General features: G+C 36.3%; 1 protein-coding gene across 1 annotated transcript in view; it reads left to right on the top strand.

Moving 5' to 3' along the window:
• Positions 1 to 27,176, top strand: part of LOC145666383 (hemocyte protein-glutamine gamma-glutamyltransferase-like) — a 161,411-nt gene that overhangs the window by 97,162 nt on the left and 37,073 nt on the right. Inside the window, exons 6-7 of the mRNA XM_081733576.1 lie at positions 634 to 794; positions 16,979 to 17,102. Of these exons, the coding sequence (XP_081589702.1) occupies positions 634 to 794; positions 16,979 to 17,102 (285 nt within the window). The remainder of the gene's footprint in view (positions 1 to 633; positions 795 to 16,978; positions 17,103 to 27,176) is intronic.

Here is a 27,176-nt window from a genome sequence, read left to right as displayed (position 1 = left end):
TTGACGGACTTCCATGACAACTTGTTAAAATGTGTACCCTTGAAATGAGATTGTGTTAGACTTACAGCCTAGAAGATGGTGCTGATAAGAATAATGTCAAACGAGTGAGTGGTGGTGTAACAAGCTGTGTGGGAAAAATTAAATATGATGAACTGGTCAGATGGAACGATTTCCCGAAAAGAAGCGCATCTTCTGATGGAAATGAATATAAGAGGTAAGTACCCCTGAAATGCGATATACCGCAAAATTGTATATTTTATTTACAGCAATTAGAGTTTGCAGTTGTGCTTTAAAACTTCTCCAGAAAGAATGGTCCAATAAATATCGTAGTACAGTATATTTACAAATTTAGGCCCGAAAAAGCTCAAGAAATATGGTTGTATATTTAAAAATTTACGGCCCAAGCCCGAAGTGATATATGCTTTTTTAGGCCCGAGTCCGGCCAGAGCCCGTGCAGACCTCTATGGTAAGCCTATTTTGCTCCACATTTAAATTCAATTTTACTATAAATATTTGGTAAACTATGTTTTCCATCACGCATGAGAAGGGGTTAAATCCAAATACACTGAATCATAAATGTATGTATGATTGAAGCCATAAATCAGTATTTATATTATTATTTCTTTCTATCAGGTTCATATGAAGAGCGATTGGCTGTTTTCAATGCAATCCGTGGCAATGAGTTAGCTCAAAAGTATTATGAATTACCCAAGAGGGAAGATGTAGCCTTTAACCTGGTGAAAATAAACGGCATACTTTATGGACAAGGCTTCAACGTTACCGTGCAGATTTATGTAAGTAACACGCAACTGTCAAAAAATATGCACTTTTCTGATGAGGATGTGTCTGCGAGAGGGGCGGATCCAGGGGGACGATCGCTTCCCCCAGAGGAGAAAACGTTCTTATTTTATATATAAATAAAACCCATCTCAGAGTTTGGAGCTCTTAAAAGGAGCTCTAAGTAGCAGTATTAGAACCCACCGCCCTTCACCCCAGAAGTCCGTCGTGGATCCGCCCCTGGTTTGTGAAGAGATTCGAGTCGAGGCAAAGCTCTATCAATAAAAGGAGATTCAATTTTTGAGACGAGGTAAAGCTCTTCCAATAAAAAGAGATACAATTTTTGAAACAAAGGAAAGCTCTTCCAATTAAAAGAGGTACAATGTTTGAGACGAGACATCACTTTTACAACACATTTTCGAGATGAGACAGCCTCAACTTTCGTCTCGTACGTATCGCTACCTTTTAACATTATTTATTACGTCAATAATTTTGTTATAAGCGATAAATTTATTTTGAAGATATTAACAAACTATTTTTACTTATAAACGCAGATGTTTTTATCTAAATTCTTTTGTATGTTTGGAAATCGTCTCATATCCGTAATGTATAGCAAATTGGTGTACGCAAATGCACAATCCCTATCATCATCGTGATTAATGAATGATGATCTTGCTTACTTTTCTATTTGAATAAAGTAATTGTTGTAGAGTAGAAAGGTAGGAGGAACTCGACGGTTTAATTCCTATTGATTGCTCATTAGGTTTAAGAAAAATAATTGATTTGAGAAGGGTTCGAAGTGAGACAGTATGCGTCAATATGTCATACCGGTTCTGGTGTTATAAAATTAAACTTACTAGAGGAAAAAGCGATAATATGAGAGTAGCTTGTGTTACTGAATCATTATAGTGTTCCACCCATACACAGCCATAAAGTGGATACTTTCAAATATCTAGGATCAATATTAACAGACGAAAATCATATTCACGAAGAAATTAAATGTCGACTAAAAGCAGGGAATTCGTGTATTATTCAGTTCGAAATTTCTTGTCGCCACGGATTCTGTCGAGGAATTTGATGCTTAAAATATATAAAACAATAATCATGCCTGTTGTTCTGTATGGTTGCGGAATATGGTCGCTTACTCTGAGGAAAGAACATAGACTGAAAGTATTTGAGAACAAGATCCTGAGACGAATATTCGGAACCAAGAGAAACGGGAATGCGGAATGGCGGAAACTTCATAACGAGGAACTACATAATTTATATGGTTTACCAAACATTGTTAGGGTCGTCAAGTCTAGGAGGCTTAGGTGGGCAGGTTATGTAGCTAGAATGGAAGACAGTAGAAACGCTTTCAAAGTCTTGACTGGAAAACCAATCGGAAAACGACCATTAGGCCCAGATGGGAAGACAATTTTAAGATGGATCTCGCAGAAATAGGAATCCAAAGTAGAAACTGGATCCAGTTGGCTAAGGATAGAAGTCAGTGGAGTGCTTTTGTGAACGCGGCATTGAACCTCCGGGTTCCATAGGCCATAGAGTGAAGATTGAAGGAGATTAGGAAGTATAAATGAAATGAAATCTTTCAGTTTAACGTTGCACGTTATGTCCTTTAGGCTAGAGGAGACGGATCATTAAGGCAAATGAATAACGAGGAAACAATTGGTAGAATAAAGATTGTAGAAGGAAATGGGAGTACAACGAGAAGACCCACGCACACGATGTTTTCTATCACAAACTAACTTGGCTGAGGATCGAACTAGGGATCCTACAAGCAGCTCTACCACTGAACCACTATGATCCGCATCAAGAAGAAGATAGATAAAAACACAAAAACATTGTTCAACATCGTTTTTTCCTGACTTCGCACTACGATTTCGGAATTTGGCATAAATGTTCCTTATTGCAGTTGACCCACAGTTTACGAACCCCTCGGTTCATGAACAAATTTTTGAACTGCTTTCCTCTCGGCTTACAAACAATATTTTGGGGTACGAACTCACACACACGTGTGTGCACAATTCCTTGCTTCCACAGTGCTTTTACGCGTTAACGTAAATATTATGGTTTTTATGCAGAGTCGTTCTGATGCGTGATTAGTGGCGTACTAAAGAGTTCGACTAACATATGTTTTCTTCAGTTGTCAGGCCTTTAGTATGAAGCTAATCATATGTCAAAACGACTCTGCGGTATATGTCAAAATGCTGTGGAAAAAGTTTTCTGCTTTTGTTTCACTTTCTGTATTTTTCAGCCCTCATACTATCTTTTTTTTTTAAATTTAGTGTTATTTACAACTAAATTGTATTTGTCTTTGTCTTTAAAAAGAATAATGTCATTTTCATTGTATATTCTTCATCATAGGAAATACTTTAAAAAAATGCATATATTTCCATTTTCCTTTGACTAGGATAGACTACTTGTATTTACATTACTCTCAGTGGGAAAAACAATTTTGAATTACGTACATTATGTCTCTCAAACAGTCCTACGAAACCAATGAATTTCGTAACCCGAAGGTCCATTAAATTTCCAAATGTGCATAAGTTTATGAGATCTTATCAACAAGGAGGTAATGCTTGAATTATGGTGCAAGAGTCTATTTTCAGTGTAGTTCACACAGCCAGCATTCGGCTTCCACTATATAGTTCAGCAACATAAACGTTAGTTAGATTACGTAATGTGACAAAGTCAAGGACGTAAGGGAGACTTAAATCAAATAAAGTTTAAATAAGCCTATTTTTAAAATAATTTTCCAGGAAATTCATTTAATTTCAGATAGGAACTGCATAAATCATGACGTTTTTATAAGCAAACCTTGAGCTAAAAGTAATCGTTTGGTACGTACTCACCATTAGGGTGGGCCCAAAAACTTTTTTTTAAGTCGCTATAGCGCGGAAAAGTTGCCTTTGGTACTGATTAGAAAAATTAAGAGAAAAAATTGAAATCGGTTAACATCTTCCGTTCGCGCATCGCAGTTAAAGTTTACCTGTGATTTTTAATTTCTTTTGTCTGATAAATAAATAATACTTAATCGATTCCATGATTTATTTTCGTTAATATAAATTGTAGTAAAGTACAAAAATAGATATAGTGTGTTGTTTTGTTTTATGTTTTCCAATTGCACAACTTTACTGAAAACTTTTTTTAAACAAAAAAAATACTTTTTCATACTTTATGTCTGGTATAATTTTGCACATATGAGTTAAATGATTGGTTTAAAAAACAAGCAGATTGACAGGGAAATATTTCACCGCAGTCCGACAATTTTCTGGATTTAATCCCCCTTCCCTCCCCTTCTGCAAGATAGCTTGACTTTGAGAGAGTTCGAGCATTGTTGCTAAATGATGAACGCTGCAAGTTTTGACACGCATTCCGTGTCCGTCACGTACTCGTCATTTCCTCAATTAGTGATTAAGTGTGGCGTTGTGCAGAAGTCCTCTTCAGTGTTAGCTGTGTTATTACATTTGTATTAGTTGTTCTTTATACTCTTGAACTATGGTGCTTAGTATTTTTGTTGCATTCCGTGCGGTGATCTTTCGTATCGCTACAATGGCAGCTTCGAAGATGTTTACGAGGCAAAACTTTTAGTGTCCTTTTTTTGGTCATCCCAAAGATTTGCCACTAACTAAACTGCCTACATATGAAGATGTACTTCGGTGTTGTTTTCACGAAAGACTACAATTGTACCCACAAATAAACAATGCAAAAGTGAGCTTTTCAAAAGTTGCTGGGATAGTAGCAAGAAAAATAAAAATATGAAAGAGCGTCCATTCCTATCGTTACTGAGTACAGGATCGTGCAGCTTGTTGCGTATCACGACAGTTACTATAAAGTGAGAAAGTCGTACGGTCGTGATTTGAACAAGCCAACATTTGCAAAGAAGATTGCAGATTTCAAATAAAGATCATTGTCGTTATTTGATGTGGCAGCATGCAAATATCCTATCATTTTGAACTGTACGTGTGATAAGACAGAAGATTTGTGTGAATATTTAATTTCTATCAAGTGCAAGTGTGAAAAGTCTAAGAAGATACCTGCCCTTGAGTTACGATTCATCTATTTTCAAAGGAAGTGCGGTTTGGGCAAAAATGGATCAATAGATCTTCAAGAAACGAAAAGGCTAACTTCAAGACTGAGAAGAAGGAGCTACAAACATAAACGTGTTTTATTGATACGCCTTCGAGTTCATCAACCATTTTTGAAAACGACCCTACAGATTGTTTCAGTTCAAGACTTCAACAAGACGGTTCAGGCTCTTCCGAGTTCTGTGAAAGTGAAAATGATGAGTTCGTCCCAGATATCCCCACCAAAACTCCGTCATAATGGCAAATGAGAATAAAACTGAAGACAACGGCACTAAATAGTAATAGGTTTGGTGCATCTGACCGTGCTACTGCTGCGATTGCTTCCAGCGTTCTACAAGTTATTGGAATGGTGACAGACACGGACTATTCTCACGTGGTCGATAGAAATAAAATACGGAGAGAGAAAAGTCATATCAGGAGACCTTAGCAGTGTAAACCTGATAATTTGCTTCGTGGCCTACTGATACCTTGATGGGCGCAAGGATGATCCCTTGGTGGTTGAAGAACGTGATTCTAAGCTATTTCGTAGTCTTCAAAAAGAGGAGCAATACACTATCATTCAAGAACCTGGGTTGACATATATATTGGCCACGTTTCTCCATTATCGGGATCTTCTACTGATATCGCTTCCAGCATAATTTCCTACTTGACTGAAGTTGACATTTCTTTGGACGAATTAGATGTTGCTGGCTGTGATGGTACTGTTATCAATACATGATGGTGGAATGGTGTAATTCGGCAAATTGACTTCATATAGGTAGACCGTTGCAGTGGGCTGTATGTCTTCTCCATGTTAATGAGTTGCCTCTCCGCCACTTATTTCAACACGTTGATGGGGAAACAACAGGTCCTAAAACCTTTAGTGGGCCGATCGGTCAACTGCTTAATGGCTGTGAAAGATTACCTGAAGTTGAATTTGAAAGTTGACTGCATAACCCCTGAAGTAGACCGTCAAATTCTCAGCAAAGGCCAGCAATACCTTTTGGATATTTCAAGATCAGTAAATGCAGGGGAATGTCCAAAAGACTTGTCCTATCGAGACTCTGGCCCTATGTCGCACTCAAGATGGCTGACAACCGCAAATAGAATTCTTAGGTTGTATGTTAGTACGGAAAATCCCTCAGAAGGTCTTAAAGAATTGGTACTTTTTATATTGTGTTCGTACGTGCCTTTGTGGTTAAAATCAAAACAGCTATTCTTTTTCACATGGTTCGAAACATCTTTTTGAAGCAATTCTACAACAAGATACCTTCCTGAAACTCTTCGGCAAGTGGTAGAGCCTGTAATTGAGAGAAACGCATTTTTTGCCCATCCAGAAAACTTGCTCTTGGCTACGATAACGGACTAAAGCAAATATATTAGAGAACTTGCTCTTAGATGAATAATAAAGGCAAGACAGCCAAAAACTAAAGGAAAGACAATCAGGAACTTCATACCACCCAAACTCAATTTTGGTGCTAAAGATTATACTGAAATGATTGACTGGTCGACCAGCAAAGTATTTTCTACTCCATTGTTGCGTCGAATCAATGATGATGAAATCAGACTCCTTGTACAGAGTGGCATTGTACCCAATTGGGAAGTTGTAAGAGGATTCCCTTGCAACACACAAGCTGTCGAGAGAAATGTAAAACTGGGAACAGAAGCAGCTGGCAAAGTATGTGGTGCTCAGTCAAGAGCTGGATATATCAGGGCAACTCTGCAATCCAGAGCGATTATGCCAAAATTCAGCCAAAAATTTCATTTCAAAGTGAATTCTCATTGCTAAAACAAGTGAAAAATCCACAAAAATCAAGGATTAACTAAAAATATGTAAAACACACCTGCATTGGATGGTTGGTTGGGAAGGGTGCGGGTGGAACTCGAACTGCAGCCACCTCCTCGTGGCGAATTCTGGGTCATTCCTGTTTACGAATGGGCGAAAAGCTGCAGATGAAATTATTTAAATTTTAAGTACAATTTAAAAAGTAAAAAAAAAGTTGTATGAACAGTTTTACAATGCTTATTTTGCTGTTTAAACCAGTCATTTAACTGAAATAATCCAAACTATGTTATACAAATATAAAATGTTATTTATTGGAAAATAATTTTCAGTTATGTTGTGAATTTAAAAAATACAATAACTATTTTTTAGTTTAATACAATTTATATTTAAAAAAATAAATCATGGAATCGATTAACTATTACAGTGAAACCTCTCTAAAGCGGAAAGCCGTGGGGAATCAAAAATTGTCCGCTATAGAGAGGTGTCCGCCTTCAAGAGGTTTCAGTATTTTGTTATGTAAATTAGTCAGCAAGGTAATATACAATAAGAAAATAATATTTTTGCATGAATCTTGTCTTTACGGATATTACATGCATTATCCTCTTTCATCCAATACTCTATATTCGGGGCACAACATGGAAATAACATGTTATAGTTCTCTGCACTTTACACTTATCAGTACTTCCTTCGTTTTCAGTATGGCGCTTTAATTTGTGGGGTAATTGTAGTCCTGAAGTGTCCTTTTTGAGACAATATACATACCTGAGGGCAAAAATACTTAACTTGTCTTCTAGTTGTTAGATACTTCAACGGGACAGTAGCATAACGTGTCATCCATAACGGCGGGCAACTGTCAATCACTTTTGTGTCTAAAACAGTTTGGGTCGGAGTGGGATGCAAGTAAAGGACATAAGAGTGTTGTTAAACGGAGATGCTTCGTCTGGGTTTCTGAGCAGACAGTTGCAAGAGCAAAATGTTGTCACAATGCTTCCTTGGTGACACATGTATGAATTTCTAAAAATGTATTTTTACTACACTTTTCAACTTATTTCTAGAGAAAGTGTCCGTAATATAGAGGTAAATAATACCTATAAAAGACAGGAAAGACTGTCCGTGTCCGTACTAGAGAGTGTCCGCTTTAGAGAGGTTTGCCAATATGCTTTTTCCTATTCCAGTGTTTGGGGATTACAAAATATGTCCGTTAAGGGAGGTGTCCGCTTTATAGAGGTGTCCGTTAGTAGAGGTTTCACTGTATTTATTTATAAGACAAAAGAAATTTAAAATCACAAGATTTTCGTCATTTTTGGTAAACTTTAACTGCGATGTGCGAACGGATAATGTTAACCGATTTCAATTTTTTTTCTTAATTTTTCTAATCTGTACCAAAGGCAACTTTTCAGCGCTATAGTGACTTAAAAAATAAAAAGTTTTTTTCGGCCCACCCTACTCATCATATCTTCCTAATAGGACGAATACCACTTAACGTTAACTTAAGGAATTCTTTATGTCTTTCTATTTCTCGATTTGTACACCCCTGGAACTAACTGTCCTTCCGTGCTATGTTAAAGAATTGTTAACCATCTATGAATTGTGCATGACTGGAATGAAATGTGTGAACATGTAAATTTCTATACATATGCACCAGTTCTGATGCTAGCTATAATTTCTTGGTGGGAAGCTAGTGGAAGAGCAGAGAAAATTTTAGCATGGCAGCTATTTGGATATCGAAAAGGATAGTACGGTATATTGCTTGACCTACCTTACAACGCATGTCCTGTGGTAGCCGCAAGAGGAGGTGGGGTAGCAGCAGGCATCGTTATCGGGGAAAGAATGCTCGTCCCTCTTGGCCCCTCTGACATCGCCACTTCGTCACTGACATACACTATTATTACGAATTATTCAGTGCATTTTAATCTTATTTGCAAGTAGAGGTACCTAGGCGTAGGTTTATTAAATGAAGAGACAATTGGGCTATCATATAAAGGTAACCAAGAAAGTTCTGTCGCTTTTTCACCCACCGCCTTCGAACATCGATATGTCACCTAAGAAGTACCCCGAAGATCACAAGTAGTCCCCATCAGCATTGGCGACCTCCTGCGAACGTTCTGGAAAGCCATGGATTCCATCACGGTAGAACTTGGTGGGCCGTGAAGCGAAGAAGGTATCAAGTGCAGTTTGCCCTCTATAAGGGATTTGAACGGGCGTTCAAGGAATGAAATAGGTGATAATCGGACGGTGAATTGTTTGGGGAGTATAGCGGATGCAATAGTGTATCCCATCCAAGGTGTAGAATGGTCTCCCGAGTCATCCAAGCCACGTGCTGCTTAGCGTTGTCCTGTAACAGGTGGGTCTCTTTGCAATTCAGAATTGCTGGCTCAGAGTTTTTAGTTTTTCTTGAGCACGATTCAACTGCTGACAGCACACAGTTGCATTGATGCTCTGACCGGTTGGCAGCAGTTCCCGATGCACGATGACGTGAGAGGTCCACCAAACACATCGGAGGACCTTCTTCTGGTGCAGTGCTGATTTAGGCTGTTTTGGAACCGGTTCATAGGAAGCTAACCAATGATGGCGGCGTCGCGGAGCTTTGTACAGGACCCACTCCTCATCACATGTCAACACTCTGACCAGAAATGGCTCCTTCCGCAGACGAAACGGCAAAGAAAAACAGGTGTCTGTTCGCGTTGCCTTCTGGTCCGGAGTCAAATAATGTGGGATCTATTGACCCAACTTATAGTGATTCCCAATTTGGTGGAGGTGCTGCCGAATGGTTTCTCCTCTCACACTGAATTGTGATTTCAGTTCCTCACATGTCTGCCCACTGTTCGCCTTAATTGGTGCCTGAAGATCTTCATTCTTTACATGTGTTGGTCTTCCGGCTCATGGTGCGTTTTCGAGTGTTTCGTCACCGTTCTTAAACTTGTAAAAACCATCTTGCACTGTCCACTAGTCACGACACCCTCACCAAAGCCCTGGCCTATCTTCCGCCGCGCTGCAACGGCGTTTGACTCCAGTTTGAACTCGTACAGCATACACGCCCTCATGACGCTCTGTTACAACTATATATTGCTATTATAACGGTATTATCAATCTGTACCTGTTTTGTCGACACATGATCAGAGGCGCAATAACTGAACATATATACAGTTAAAAGAGAAAAGAGGTAATTAATAGGTTGTCATGGGAAAAAATTGTTGTTGATAATATAACTTATGGATGTATCGAAGAATAAACAAGTGATATCTGGACAAAATTCTTATAATTTAAAAGGACAAAAAGGGATAGTTATGGTCAGTAACTATTAGTTAATATGTTTAGTGTTATGACTTATTGATGTAAAGTTGATTTGTTGACGAATTAGGGCTAAAACGAAAATTAAAATATTATGGTTTTATCTGAAACCATGTCTGGAAATGCCGTAACTGTGTCCGAACGTTCCCATTCTAATCTTATTGATATGATTAGTCAACTACTAACTGCTAAATTTGATCAACAACAAAAATTGAACGATGAAAAGCTGAAATCAAACCATGAAAAGCTAGAACAGACACTAACTGCTAAGCTAGAACAGACACTAACTGCTAAATTTGATCAACAACAAAAATTGAACGATGAAAAGCTAGAACAGATACTGGGGCAACATAAATCTCTTGCAGATAAAGTACAAGGTGTACAACACAATTGATTGCTTGCAACACAATTTGAAACAGAATTTGCAAGTATTAGCTGATGAGGTTACCATCAAAATTACAAATGATATGACGAGAGAAGTTGATACCAGGTTTCAACAATTCAGTAACAAATGACAAGGTAGACAGGATCAACTAATTCTAGAAGTTGATTCGATAAAGAAAGTCGTTGAAGTCATGGAGTTGACTACAGACCAATGAAAAAATCAGATGGTAAACATTACTGTCCAGGTTAACTCGTATAGCGTACTGATATCTAACTTGCAAGAGGAAATTAGATCGTTACAAGAAAGGGAAAGTAACAGCAATAATCCTATGTATAATGAGGCTTTAGAAACTCCTAATCAACAAGAAATGCTGCATCACCGTCCGAGAACTCCACTAATAGAAAGCGATGTGACATTTTCTCCTAAAAGTTCTACCGATGATGATTTGGTTACGGAAATTCCCAGAATGCGATTCCAAAGCCGTGATCGCAAAAGAAGAAAGGAAATAAAAATGCAAGAAGGGAGTCCATACCGTTCTCAACGTCAACAGAAACATAAGATAAATGTTAAGGTCAGCGAGATCCAGGCCATGACTAAATTCAGCGGCAAGTATGACGAAAACGCAAGTTCGTTTCTTCAGAAATTCGAAGACGAGTGTGAGATTATGGGAGTAGGCCAATCTAAATTTATGAAGTTGTTACCACACTTGTTACTTCCTCCTTGTTCTTTGTGGTTCAAGGCGATTCGCGGTCACATAAAAACTTACGAAGAATTCAAACGAGCTCTGTTGGCTAATTATGAGAATGATTTTTTGTTAGCAAATCAGGATGTGATGGTGAGAACTCGACATTATTCCCCTCGAGTTGACAAATCTCTTACAGATTTTACAATCAGCACGTATAATGAGCTCAAACTTGTTAATCCGTTACAACCTGAATCGAGAATAATTGCTTCCGTACATATTTTATTGCCTTATAAACTGCAACAGATCTTGTTGTCAGCTCAATGTGTGAATTTCAATCATCTACTAATGTTAGTCCAAAACTTCGAGAACCAGTTTCCGGCACAAAACCATAATCCTAATTAGAGTAATCGCAATCTATCGAATCAGATCCCCGTCCGAAACATAAATATAAGTAATGGAAACGCGGAAAATGTTCGCAATGATGAAAGATCTTGTAATAATGCTGCCATTGAAACTAATGAAAGATTTGATACACGTATTGGAAATAATGGAAGATTCAACACCGGCAATAGAACTGAAACAAATCATGGCAATACAAGAAATAGATGGGTCAGCAGAAGGAATTTCCGCGGAAGACGCAATTTTGGTAGCAATGTGATACGTGCTAATACAACTCAAAACGGATTTAATTGGAGATCAAGAGATGGCAGGAATTATCGAAATGGGATTGAAGCAATAAATGGAACAGGAAGTGGATCGAGAGAAAGTAATCAGGATTGTGGTGTTCAATGCACTCTAATTGACTCATTTGTTAATCCTAATTTAAACTAAAATCCGCTGATATGGTTGGGGTTAATCCCATATCAGCTGAAGGTTCCCATGGTTATTCGTCTCAAAATTCGTCTAATAGTTTATTTGAGAATGACGATATGGGAATGAAAATGCTTTTGATGATGATGATGATGACGATAATTTATTTGAGAATAACAGTGATGATAAATATAATTTAGATGTAGTAAATAAACGTTGTATATATCAATATTTACCCATTGCTAATTGTTATTGGGAAACCGACGATGACATTGATGATTCATATAATGATGATAATAATTTTGTATTTTTTAAATCGTTCTGTACGGCTAGAATTCCTGTGAAGGTTAATGGAATTTCTTTGAATGCTTTAATTGGTACGGGAACTAATGTATCGTTATTATCTTTTTCATTTTGGAGTAGGATTGCTAAAGAATATTCCAATCCTAGACTGGAGAAACTTGAAAATCTAATATTAGTGGATTATACGGGGAAACAAAAAGCGAGTTATGGGCAAAACTCAAATTGTCTTATCTGTGCAAGAACGGGATATTAATCTTCCCATTCTAGTAATAAATGAGTTAAATGTAAACCTTTCGATTGGTCTTGATTCATAACACAATTTCGTGTAATTCTAAATTTTGAAAACCAGACTTTTACTTTACCTGGATTATCGGATAGCATAACACAAAAATTAATTTCTCGTATGGAAGATAGCTCACTCCAATGCAGCGTGATAGATAATCTTGTCGACGAAGGTGAGAAAACTTATCCGTTTGATCTTTATGTTCAAAAAATTTTACATGACCTAGAAATTAAAGATCAAGATATAACTTTACAATTCGTACATATTTTGTATAAGCACCGAAAGGTATTTTCTAATCGCCCCGGTTGTTGTAAAGATTTTCTCTATTCACTTGAGGTACACGGCAAGACCCCCATTGTTACTAAACCTTATATAATTCCTTACAGGTTCAGGGAAAATGTAAGGAAACAAATCTCAGAAATGTTGCGTGACGGGTGAAATAAGTCAGTCCCAAAGTGTTCACTTAAATCCTATCCATGTAGTACCGAAAAAGGATGGACGTCTGACAATCGTTTTGGATATGCGTAAATTGAACACATGTATAAAACTGCAACAAGTTAGATATCCTCCAGTTGAAGAAATTTTGAGTACGTTACAAGGGAACGTTATTTTTGGGAATCTTGATCTGGTCATGGCATATAACCAAATTTTGCTAGATAAAGAATCACGACCCTACGCGGCTTTTTCCTTCGAAGGGCATCTTTACGAATACAACCGGGTAGTTTTTGGTTTAATGAATGGAAGCGCAGCTTTAGCGTCATGCCTAAATCAGGTCCTAGGTCAAGATCTGAGGAGTAATGTGATAGTCTATGCTGATGATATATTAATTATGGGAAAGGATTACCAAGATTATTTGAAATACTTGGATATTGTGTTAAAACGTTTGGAAATGTCTGGATTTACTTTAAACCTGGAAAAATCAAAATTTTTCAAAACATCAATAGAATTTCTTGGTTACCAGATTGATTCTGAAGGATTGTGTTTTAGTGAGTCCAAAGCCCAGGCCATTAACGATCTGCCTCCGCCAACCAATGTAAAGCAAACTCGCCAAATTTTAGGGTTGTTCAATTGGTTCCGAAAATCGATTCCCCGTTTTGCTCAAATCGCACAACCTATATTTTCTATCACCAAAAAGGGAATACCATGGCAGTGGGGTGTGTTGCAGGAACGAAGTTTTAATCAGTTGAAGGACTATGTAATGCGGAATATTCGTTTAAACCATCCGAATTATAATGTGCCCTTTTTTGTGCAGTGTGATGTTTCTTTAGCGGGAATATCTGGAATTCTTTGGCAACCTAACCCTACAATGGAAAATCCCGCTGTCATACATTGTGTGAGTCGGACACTCAAGAAAGTAGAAAAGGGGTACACTACCACTGAGATTGAATTGTTAGCTGTACGTTTCTCAATCCAGAAGTTTACTCCGTACATTAGCGGATATCATTTCACCGTAATTACCGACCACAGTTCGTTACGTTATTTACGAAGTATACGAGGATAGACTATTGAGATGGTCGTTAGAACTTCAGTCCTTTGATTTCGAGATACAGCATGTAAAGGGGATAGATAATGGTCCCATTGATACTTTGTCAAGAATATTCCCTGGTGAGGAACAACGTATCTTGAGTATCAACGTTTTTAAGATTCTCCAGGACGAAATCGCTCACGTAGAGGTGGAAGACCTAATAAAGAGCCAAAGAGATCACGAGGACTATATGAAAATTATAAGCCATCTATCGTCATGTGCCCTAGGATGTAATTGCCCCAAAAGGTGGAATTCTACGTTTGAGTTATCAAATGATGTACTATTAATTAGAGGTTGCAAATTCAAAAACCGTAAGAAAATCTGCGTTCCTCCTGTATTAATTCCCAAGATACTGAAGGCATATCACGACAATTTTGGGCATTTTGGTTACCGAAAGGTTTTCGATCTGATTAATAAATCTCTTTATTGGAAATCCCTTAGAAGTCATGTTAAAACGTACATTAATGATTGTGAGGAATGTATGCATATTAAGCATAATAATCGTGCTATTAATAAGCCCATGCTCTCAATACTACCTGATAAACCTCATTATTTTCTATCTATAGATTTATATGGTCCTCTACCAAGGGCATCCTCTGGAGAATCCTATTTGCTTACTTTAATGGATATATTTTCTCGTTATGTTGTGGCCTACCCTTTGAGAAAAGCGACATCTTCAGCTATTACATATCGTATATTGAATGTATATATACCCCATTCTGGCCCGGTGGAACACATTTTATGCGACAATGGTTCACAGTTTCGTAGTGACTCATTCATAAGATCAATGGCTAATGCAGGTATCAAGATTCATTTTGTTACTCCATATCATCCTAGCAGTTCCGTGGTGGTGAACGTTCATCGCTATTTTGGTACGCTTTTCAGACATTTGTGTAAAGACAAACATTCTGATTGGATAAAAAATGTTGCTCAAATTACTTACTTCTTAAATTATTCGATCTCTGATTCGCTGGGTGTGGCTCCGGCCACTACACATAATGGAACTAATACATTGTACCTCATTGAACATCATTTTGATATAAAATTAAGAGAATCAGAGGATTTGGAATCCTCACATTTGATAAGTATGGTTCGAACTCGTCGATTTCAAAAATTTCAGCGACGTAATGAAAAGGTAGAGCAAGAACAGGAAAATAAATATCAGATCAAAGTTGGTGATATGGTATTTCTGAAGCTCCACCCACAAAGCAATGGTAACTTAAAGCGAATTTATAAGTTTTGTGACGTCTATGCTGGCCCTTACCTATGTATTAAGGAAATTAATCCTAAAGTGTTTGAATTGATTGATGCTAAAACAGGCAAATCTATAGGATTTCGCAATATTGATGAACTGAAGGTATGGCAACCTTCGGAAATCACAAGAAACAAATGGCTAGAGCTAGTTAAAACTTTAGTCAACCCTGGTGTGTTAACTAAACTAAGCTTGGATAACAATTCTTAATATATTTTCTTGGATGTTACAAGTTGTGTTATGAGTACTTCATTTGAACTTTATATATGTGCAACATGTTATGATGTGATTAATTTATTTTATCTTTGTACTAACTTTGAGTGTTATGTTTATCTTTATTTTACCTTACGTGTTCGAAAGAGATCTGATTGTGTTAAATTAAAATTCATGACATTGATCTTAAATTGAAGTTTTACAATGTAATTATTGCCTTCTGATCTTGTTGACATTTGATATGATGACGATCTTAATTATAAATGTTATTTGTATATGGATGTTGTCGCTCAATGTAAAAAGGAACAATTAACTAATAACTCTGCGTAAGTCATCAATTAGTCATAATTTTGAATAGACCCATAAACGATATTTTTTTAATGAATCGACGTTTTTCTGATATGTGATTAGTAATAAAATAAAATGTTGTTATGAATGAATTAATATATACATGGAGAAGGAAAAGAGAAGAAAAATACTTATATTAATGTAATAATAATTTAATAGACCCATAAACGATATTTTTTTAATGAATCGACGTTTTTCTGATATGTGATTAGTAATAAAATAAAATGTTGTTATGAATGAATTAATATATACATGGAGAAGGAAAAGAGAAGAAAAATACTTATATTAATGTAATAATAATTTAATACGAGGGCTATTCAAAAAGTGAATGTTTGAAAATATTTCATCCAGGGTTCTTTCCTTCACTGTAATACTGTTACAGAATTCCCGTTCTGGGCGACATTTTATACAACGATATATTGTTATTGTAACGGTATTATCAATCTGTACCTGGTTTGTCGACACATGATCAGAGGCGCAATAACTGAACATATATACAGTTAAAAGAGAAAAGAGGTAATTAATAGGTTGACATGGGAAAAAATTGTTGTTGATAATATAACTTATGGATGTATCGAAGAATAAATAAGTGATATCTGGACACAATTCTTATAATTTAAAAGGACAAAAAGGGATAGTTATGGTCAGTAACTATTAGTTAATATGTTTAGTGTTATGACTTATTGATCTAAAGTTGTGTTGACGAATTAGGGCTAAAACGAAAATTAAAATATTATCGTTTTACTGTGGAGGTCCCATGTTCACTCTGTCCTTACGCAAGTTCACGGTGTAACTGAAGTGTCACAAGTTACACGGAGTATGTTGGGTATACCCACATCAACAACCGACCATCGCGTTATCTCCATTCGCATTCAACTTACGGTGTGAGGACCAATAGAATACAGACCTCCACAAAAAGCGACAGAACATTCTTGGTTATCTTTATAGAGAAAAGTTATTTCTTTGTACAAGGTGAGTGAATAATGATTGAATATAAGTATATCACATTATAATTTCGTCCCACCTGAAAACAGTATGTACCAGCGTTGAAGCACATTCTCGGAAACATTAATTTCGATTCATGTTATCTTGTAAACACTTCCAAGTCTCTTTATTTGTTCCTTTCTAGTTTATGAAATAAATCTTCCGTTAACAAATACATGAAGATATTTATTCTAATGTGAGCGTAGTATGAAAGTACAGAGGTCTTGATTGAAGTAGGTTAATAATAAGGAACTTTATTTCCATTCTAGAACAAATCAAACCGACCTCGTACGATTACAGCCATTTTGTCAGTAAACTCTGTTTATTATAATGGATCTATTGGTAATAGGCTAAAAATAGGCGATAAACAGTTTGTTGTGCACCCAAACAAAAGTAAGTATGTAAAGTAAGTATGTATTATTTATTTATTTACTACTTAACGCACTTATTCTCCGGCTCAATAGTAAAATATTGGAAAATGTTTTAAATTGAAAACGGTGTATATAATCCTTTTGGTCTGGTTCTTCGCCAGCAGCTCATTACAATTTTTGTCGGGGGAGGGGAAGGGCAAGATTGTACGCTGACCTAAGAGCTTCACGTTTGTTGTTAGTATTTTAATATACAATTTATTAAAAAGCATTTGTTTCTGAAGCTCAGGGTGGGCAATTGCCCCCATGCACTCCCCAAATGATGGCCCTGTTCTTCGCTGACACGAGTTTGAATTCACTGGCTCCTGAGCATACCCCACGTCTCCAAAATCATCCCTAATTGCTTTTATCAAATACATAATAAATTTTAAGATATTAAGGAAAATATTTTAAGGTATTGGTATAAAGTGAAAGCAGAGAACACATTGAATATAACATTATATTGATAAATCGTATCCTTTAGTGTCTGTTAGTTAATGCGATCTGAAAGTCAATCAAACTTTGTAAATGTTACACTGAATTGTATGGTATATCTAATCGCGGATGCAGACACTTTTTACAGTACAGAGCACAAAAATATGGATGTATTTATGGTGATGGATTAAACATCCAGTGTTTCCTGCACAATGAAAGAGGTAAAAGAGTTTTATTAATTTCGAGAATTTTATTACACAACACTTTAACGGTGTCAATTGTTAAACATGTTAGTGACTGATAAACGTCAAAACAAACATGCAGTCTTTCATGAGAATTTTAAAAGAGGAATGAATCCGGAGTTCGCTCTAAGCAATATGTCCCGTTGGAAAGCCTCAAAGAAATATAGGCCTACCGCGTTTCATGAAAATAAAGCAGTTTTCTTTTTCTTTTTCTTTTTTTTTGGAAAAAGAAAATTATCATTAAAGATGACGTAAGACGAAAGTGAATTCATTTTCTTGGATTGAAGTGATTTCAATCAAAAATAATGAGGATAATTTAAGTCTAAAGGAAAATAAACACTATTCTTGATTTTTTTTAAAAATATATTGGAAAATTATTATGAAATTTATTGTGGAATATTGTTATAGGGCCTCAAAATTCACATCCTGTTTTCTGACGGACCTCAAGCAATTAGGATGATTGAAAAGCCTTAAAGAAAATATATACTATATTCTATATTTGATCAAAATTGAATAATCTACAAAAAAAGACATTTGCATTGTTATCAAATTATATACTGTATGTGCAGAAGCTTGTAACTTAGGATTGATTTTTATCTCCTTATTGTTGACGTCACGACAAACACACGCCAAGCTTTTATTAAATGGGATATTTTTTTATGAAAATTGAAAGCTTGAGGTAATTTGGAACGAAATGAAATGAAATCTTTCAGTTTTACGTCCCACGTTTATGCTGGTTAAGCTAAAGGAGACGGTGATGATGAGAAATGAAGGAAATGGTGGAATGAAGAAAGTGGGAGGAAACGGGAGAACCCCGATAAAACCCACGAGCACGGTGTTTGTCCACCACAAAGTCCACCTGGCGCGAGCTGGGATCGAACCAGGGACCACAAGCACCGGAGGTGACCGCACTGAGCCACCGCGCCCGCGTTTGAATTAATTTGTTGCGCGTGTAACTTCGCTATCTGAATAACACTGAATCTTGGGTACTTCTTGCATTCACTTGAGGGACTTGGAGAAACATGATTCGATGGATAGTTTCTCTCATTACGTTTTGTCTCCAGGAACGAATCTCAAAAATAACCGTTTCATACTTTTCAAAGTCAAACTTACAAATTGCATATACAATAAACTCATGACAGATTGCAAGTATTAGTATCCAGGAATGACTTTCTGTTTTATGATATTTTTCGACTTGTGAAAATATTACAAGAGTAGTATATTTAAGAAATAAGCACCAGAAAAGTACAGTTTTAAGAAGTAATATATTACATAAAATTATAAGTATATATTACTTAAAATGAGAAACCATAATGTGCTGATTAAAATTAAGAAAGTAAACCACATTAAAATGTAAACGGCAGGTTCTCATAGCGCAGTTTTCTACTATCTGACAACTATTTGCAAAATTTCAGTAACCATAAAATATAAGGAGTATGTAACACATATTCAGATAAGTAGATTTGTTCCTTCATTAATGAGATGTAAACATACATATAGTTTTGCTTTAGTATTGCTAGTACATACTAAATCTGCTTTAGTATTGCTAGTGCATACTAAATCTGCTTTAGTATTGCTAGTGCAGATACTAAAGGAATAAGCGTAAATGTAGAAAGCTTACAAATTTAACAGGGACATACAGACCTGGAAGCTGGTCTCTAGGGTTTCTATACACAATTCCAAAAGTGCATTATGTAACGGGTGAACGACGCATATATAACCTTTAAATAGCCCCCACTACCCACAGTCCTGCGAGAACGGACGTCACCTCACTTTCCCCTTTAGAATATAAAATTATAAAAGGAGAGAGAGAAGGAGAATTCCATTCCCCACGGCTGAGAACAATGACGACGTGGTGTGATGGGTTCAATAGTGGACAAGGCTTATATTATATGCAAATATCACTATTAAGATTACTAGGAGAATTTCTACGACTACTTGTAAAGGTAAAAGTTTTCTAATATTTTTTTATTATAACAAAATCCGAAAGTGGTATATATAAATCTTGAAAAATGTAACCATTAACAAGTAACAATATTATAAATAGAAATCCCCGTTAACAACAACTTCAAATTATTTTCTTTAAAAGGTTTTGTTTTCAAGTAACAAATGTTTTTTGAAGTTAGTATTAAATCCAATAATAAATTCAATATAGTAAATAAGAACCTTTACAATAAATCTTGTCAGAATGTATGGAATTTAAAGCTACTGCCAAGTGGCTTTCGGAAGGAATGAAAATGTCGGAGGAAAGAATCTTTTAATGGGTCAACACGAATGAATTACTAACGATAGCTCAACTGCAATTAAATAGTTTCCTTTCCCCTTTTTTTTCTTTCTTTAATCAATCTCCTTTTTTTTATAACCAAAAATTCTAGGAAATTTATCATTCATTTTAAAGTCTCCTCTTGCCTGAGAATTTTTCCGTAACAGTAGTATATTCAATTCATGACTAGCAACTTCTAATACAACTTGCAAGAAAAACAAGAATCAACATGTTTTAACTATGAGGCTCAAGTATGCCTACATAAACCATTTTAAGTTACGGTACGATTAACTATGTTACTTTTCTTTTCTTTTCTTTTCCTGTTTTTAGAAAATTATACTTTCATAATTAACAGATAATACTGTCAAAACCTGAATAAACTCAATAGTCAGGGAGTATTATAATATTTAAAGAAGTTAATAAAGAAAGATTAACTTTACGGAAAATGTTTTTAAAGACACATTCTTTCCTTTGATATTTTAAACGACCTGATTCGCTCACCTCATTTGTAGCACTGTAACTAGCTCCTTGCTTAGAGCAAAAATCTCGGCAGCAACGTGACGTCACTTTGAACGACACGAAGCTCGCGTAAGCAACACTCAACGTTACTTATACAGTGCTTCCAACTCATCGAGAATTAACCAGCATTGCAGTAAGCCGGAGTTTCATCTCACATTTTTTCTATTTACAACTTTATTTTTATTATGAAACTTGGGTAGATTAAAATTACCACTTGCAATTCTCCTTTTCCCGCAGTAGCAGGCAACCCAAAAACTCGGCGGTTGGGTTGGTTGCGAATTCGAAAGGCGTTGGTCCAAACCTCAATTTTGTCACAAATATATCAGTGTGGCAAACTGCAAATAAGAGAATAAAACAAATTGTTAAGAATGACAATTTTACTATCGTGACGGATTTGGATGACATCAAAAGTTACAAAATGACATCAAAAGTTAAGCAGTTAAAACAAGATGAATGGCAAGAAACAGATACCAGAGGAAAGCGTTTCTCTTCTTCTCCCCCCAAAAAAATCTCATAAAAAAGAAAAAAGTTACATAATGTAAAAGCTTAATATAAAAGCCCCTCCCAAAATTTTGAAAGTTGACATCTGAAAGGTAAGAACAACTGAAACGAATTAAATTGTGCACAGATATTGCAAACGTAAAATGAGGGAATACGGGTTTCGTATTTTCCTGAAAAAAGGTTGGGTGGGGCACGGAACCCTACAAACATTTCATCACGAAATATCAAAAGTGCTAGTAACAGTGTCAGATGTGTGTAAAGGACATGAAGAATTGCAATGAAACTTTACGTATGGACAATACGCAAAAGTAAACGAATATGTTTTTTTTTATTTTCTGCGGACTAACGGTTTTAGGTGGCTAAAGCCCCCATCCAAAATTTTTAAATTTGTCGCCAGATACGCAAGAAGAAGTGAACTTTAGTCAATGAAATTGTGCACAGATATTGCAGACGTAAAATGAGAATACGGGATTCGTATTTTCCTAAAAAAAAAAACGGTTGTGTGGGGCACGGACACTTCCAAACTTTTGATCACGAAAAATCAAAAGTGCTAGTAATAGTATGCAAGATGTGTGTAAAGGACATGAAGAATTGCAACGAAATTTTTATATACACAATACGCAAAAAACAAAGGAATAAGGTTTTTTATTTTCTGCAAAAAAACTTTTTTAGGGGGCAAAAGAACCCATCCCAAAATTTTGAAAGTTGACGCCCGGAACGTAAGAAGAAGTGAACCGAAGTGAATGAAAAATGAAATCTTTAAGTTTTACGTCCCACGGTTATGCCGGTTAGGCTAAAGGAGACGGTGATGATGAGAGATGAGTGAAATGGTGGAATGAAGAAAGTGGGAGGAAACGGGAGAACCCCGAGAAAACCCACGAGCACGGTGTTTGTCCACCACAAAGTTTACTTGGCGGAGGCTGGGATCGAACCCGGGAGCCCAAGCACCAGAGGTGAAAGCTCTACCACTGAGCCACCGCCCCCCCCTCCCCCGAAGTGAATGAAATTTTGCACAGATATTGTAGACATAAAACGAGAGATTAGGGGTTTCGTATTTTCCTGGAAAAAACGGTTCGGTGGGGTAACGACCCCACCAAATCTTCGATCGCGAAATATCAGAAGTGCTGGAAGTGTAAAGGACATGAAGAATTGCAACGAAACATTGTGTATGGACAATACGCAAAAAATAAATGAATACGGGTTTTTATTTTCCGCGAAAAATCGGTTTTAGGAAGCAAAAGCCCAACCCAAAAAATTTGAAAGTTGACGCCCGAAAGGCAAGAAGTCAAGATAATGATAATGAAATCAAGGAATGAATAACCACTCTTAGTTTTTCCGTGGAATTAATTATTGACATCGATGTAATAAAAAAAATAACGTTCCACTTCCAAAGACTGTCTGTGCTGCTTTTGTTTTCGTCCATGATCCTCACGCTTTTTCCTTTTTTCTTTCGCTTACAACTATCATGCAAACACTGAAGAGACAACATTCTGTCAAATAAGTTAGAGCATAATAACAGGAAAATTGGCAGTATTATTTCGATTTCGCTTTGGTGCTTCTCTGCTTCTCACCCAACCCTGTTGAACTCGGTGTTCATCGAGTAACAACGAATAGATACATAAACGAACAAAAAAAATTATTTTTCGGCTCCTTAGAATCAAGTATAGTTGAGAAAAGATCTTGCTTGCTCCACAAGCTTCTGCTACTTTGTCCTGCACTTTATTTAAGTTGATTAGAGAACCTTCTGCTTTGAAAAAATATGAATAACACTAAAAATTATAGATCCCCTTTGCTGGTGAAATACTTTCTCATTATTTCCAACGTCACTCTGGTGCATATCTCACGAACGAACGAGTACTCGAAAAAGAGAATGAAGATAGACAATAGCAAGTACGTGTGCAATAGCATATATTTTTACATTTTCCTTGGCAGAACATTCTTCCAAACATTTACGTGAAAGTAATATCAGTGCTGTAGCTGAAGTGATGAATAGACAAGGAGAAGTAACGAAGCATTCCTTCCAGTCCAAATTACCGACTTCGTTGAAGTTTAAGATAAAGTTTTGTAGAACGACGAAGATTTAACTTTGATTCCTTCCATACGGCAGAGAAGAATCCTTAAAACGCTTGATACAGCAAAATGCAACACTGATATGTTCAGCATCGAAAGAACATTACTTTCAAGTCTACGACTTGGTGTTAATTACCATGATCAGATGATTTTAGGTCTGAATACCACTCATTCTAGCTTTGGAACTTCTTGTATAAAATAACAGACAAATTCTGACCAAAGCATATATTAACTAATAAATAATAGCGTTACAGTTTCGGCAAATTAACTTTGCCTTCATCAGACACATTAACGTGTCTGATGAAGGCAAAGTTAATTTGCCGAAACTGTAACGCTATTATTTATTAGTTAATATATGCTTTGGTCAGAATTTGTCTGTTATTTTATGATTTTAGGTATATATTTTCTCTCTGCTGTAGGATTCTTAACAGTTGCTGATTAATAATACTAATGGAAAATCTGTTCACATATCCCTAATTTTAATCTAAATGTATTCAAAACACATACACTTTGATATTTTAAAAGCAAATCTTCTCTTCGGAATACCATGACCCAACATAGATTAACTACTTGATGATTCTTCATTCCTACAAAGATCTTCTCGAAGAAGTTGCGAAATAACCCAGTACCATTGGTAAGGAGCTCATATTGGTTGAGATGATTTTGAGTTTTACGTCCTTTGAGCAGCGGGTCCTATGACACAGGACCTACTGATTAATCATGAAACTCTAACCACATGAGCTCTCGTCGGGAGTAGAAACCGAGTCTCTCACGCCAAAGGCGCGTACGCTAACCACTTAGCCACGAAGAAGCTCGGAGCTCATATTAATAAAGAAGAAAGCACATTGTGGGAATTTCTGTGCAGACAACTAAGTACGACGACTGTTAAATGAACATTTGTCACCTTGAATATATTGTGAAAATGGTCAATATTATTTGGTAATATCGTTTTTTTTAAAAAAAATAGCATTCTATTTTCAGTAACTCACTACAGTATACAAGTTAAATTTCACACAGTGTGCAAAAGAGACGAAGGGAACTGATGAACAAAACCTTTCTTGTAAAATTCAGCCCAGGCAAAGGTTGCCATCTTTCCCCGACACTCTCTAGAAGAACATATTTTGATTAACCTGTTTTTAAGAACCTGTGTGATTGACTAATATCTACACACTATATTGACAGAATGAAAGTCTTAATTTTAGTACTGAAGCTGCCCTCAGGCAAAAAGCAAACTGCCCGCAGGCGTGGCTTTTGTGCCTTGTAACATTGTGTTAAAAAATACACACAAGATCAGTTGACAGTTGCTTAGTTCTTTGTAAAACAACTCATAAGACTTTTTTCTATTATACAAATCATATTTGTCAAAATGTTGTTTGAAGCCTCTTTATTCCTTATAAAAACAATATATTCAGAATTCGGATGCCCACAGGAATTGTAATAGAAAGTTGAAAAATATCCTTATCATTCAGATCCTTTATTATTATTATTAGTAGTAGTAGTAGTAATAGTAGTAGTATTGGTATTATTATTGTCACATAGTTTTCGTTAGTCCTCACAGCAATTAATAGTTAGCAGCAGGGGTAAAGTGTGTGAGAACGCGATGAAACCCCGTCCACCAACCTCCAAGAAATGTGTGTGGCGTCCCCCCAGTTCCTAAGAAATTACAATGGGCAAAGATAGATATGGGGGACAGTGTGACGTCATGCCACTACTTACCGTCCCCCTGCCTTTTCAGATTCACTTTTACCCCTACTTAGCAGGAAATCGATACCAGAGTTAGTAGAAAAGCTTCTCTTTGTTGATAAAAATGGTATTTTGGAAGTTATTAAAAGCAATATTTCTATGTTTAGAGGTAGAAGAGAGGAGACCATAGAAGTTACAATTGCCACGTATAAAAATGAAACATGTGTTCTTGGGGTCTCGGGTTCGATCCCAGCCCCCGCCAAGTGAACTTTGTGGTGGACAAACACCGTGTTCGTAAGTTTTCTCGGGGTTTTCCCGTTTCCTCCCATTTTCTTCGTTCCATTTCATTCATTACTCATCATCACAGTCTCCTTTAGCCTAACCGCCATAAACGTGGGACGTAAAACTTAAATTCTTCATTTCATTTTTAAAATCTGTGTTCAACACTGACTACGTATAATGCAAGAAAAATTTTAAAAAGCGAAATGCTTATACCTTTTCAAAAGTAAACTTAATATAATTACTAAAAAATACATTCATCGAAAAACTCAGGGGTAGCAAAGTGCACAATCTTAAATCCGTTTGAGAGCATTCACATTGCACACATATTGCAGACATAAAATGAGGAAATACGTGTTTCGTATTTTCCTAGAAAAAACGGTTAGGTGAGGCACGGACTACTCCGAAACTTGCATCACGAAATATTGCAAGTGCTAGTAACAGTATGTCAGATGTGTGTAAAGGACATGAAAAATTGCAACGAAACTCTATATGAACTATACGCAAAAAATAAAGGAATATAGGTTATTTATTTTCTGCGGAAAAATGGTTTTAGGGGGCAAAAGCCCCTACCCAAAATTCTGAAAGTTGAGGCCTGAAAGGCAAGAGGAAGTGAACCGAAGTAAATGAAAGTGTGCACAGATATTGAAGACATAAAATGAGTGAATACGGGTTTCTTATTTTCCTAAAAAAAGAAAACCTTTAAGGTGGGACACAGATCCCTACAAAACTTTGATCGTAAAATATCAAAAGTGCAAAAAACAATATGTCAGAAGTGTATGAATTGGAACGACACATTGTGTAGGGACAATACACAAAAAATAAACGAATACGTTATTTATATTTTCTGCTTTAAAAAGTTTTCAGGGGGCAAAAGTCCCCACAAAAATATGAAATTTGAGGTCCAAAATTCAAGAAGAAGTACACCGAATTGAATGACATTGTGTGCAGATATTGTGGACGTAAAATGAGATAATTGGGTTTCGTATTTTCCTAGAAAAAAGCGGTTGAGTGATGCACGGACTTTCTAAACCGTTGATTACCAAATATCGAAAGTGCAAATAAGCATACGTCAAAAGTTCCCTAAAGAATATAGAGAATTGCAACGAAACTTCGTATAGGGACAATTGGCAAAACAATAAATAAAACGTAGTTTAATATTTGGGGAAAAACAGTGCTGGGGCCTAAGTCCCATCCCAAGAAAAGGTTATTACCGTAATACTGCAGGAGGGAGTGGACCGAAGCAAATCAAATTGTGTGTAAATATTATATAGACCCTATATAAAATAAGCGCTTTCGTGTTTCTTAAGTGTCCCTATCTGTTTTCCTTCAAATTTGGCAGATCAACAGCAATCTGGAAATAAATCGGCACGTGTTCTTGTTTATGCGCCAAAACATTGTACGGGTTAAATGTGCCTCCTGAAATACTATAAAATCCAATATACAGTTTGTGCTTGTAGGTGATCTGCCAAATTGAAAAAAATTGGTTGGAGACACGACACTTGTGAAACACGGAAGGACATATTTTACATAAGAAATATCTACATTCAGTTTCATTCGCTTCGGTCCACTCCTCTCGCCGCTCAATTCCTCGGTCCAATAAACACCTTTTTCTTTCAGGAAAACTCGAAACACGTATTCCCTCATCTTACCTCTACAGTATTTGTGCACATTTCATTCACTTCGGTCCACTTCTTCCAGTTTGGGGTCAAATTCCAAAATTTTAGAGGAGTTCTTTTACCCTCTAAAACCGTTTTCGCGCAGAAAATAAAATAATCATATTCCTTTATTTTTTCCGTACTGTCCATACAAAAAGTTTCGTTGCAATTCTTCATGTCCTTTACACACATCTGACATACTGTTACTAACACTTTTGATTATTCGCGATCGAAAGTTTCGAGTGGTCCGTGCCCCACCCAGGAAAATACGAAACCCGTATTCCAACATTTTAAATCAACTTTCACAATTTTGGGTGGGGCTTTTATATTAAACCTTTACTTTATGTAACTTTTTCTTTTTTATGAAATTCTTTTTTCGGGCGGGAAAGAGACAAATGCTTTTTCCTGAT

Source organism: Thermobia domestica, chromosome 1 (genome assembly GCF_964235325.1).
Source record: "Thermobia domestica chromosome 1, izTheDome1.hap1.1, whole genome shotgun sequence".
NCBI lineage: Eukaryota > Metazoa > Arthropoda > Insecta > Zygentoma > Lepismatidae > Thermobia > Thermobia domestica.
Note: the sequence above shows the minus strand (reverse complement) of the source record. Positions and strands in the feature narration are given on the sequence as shown.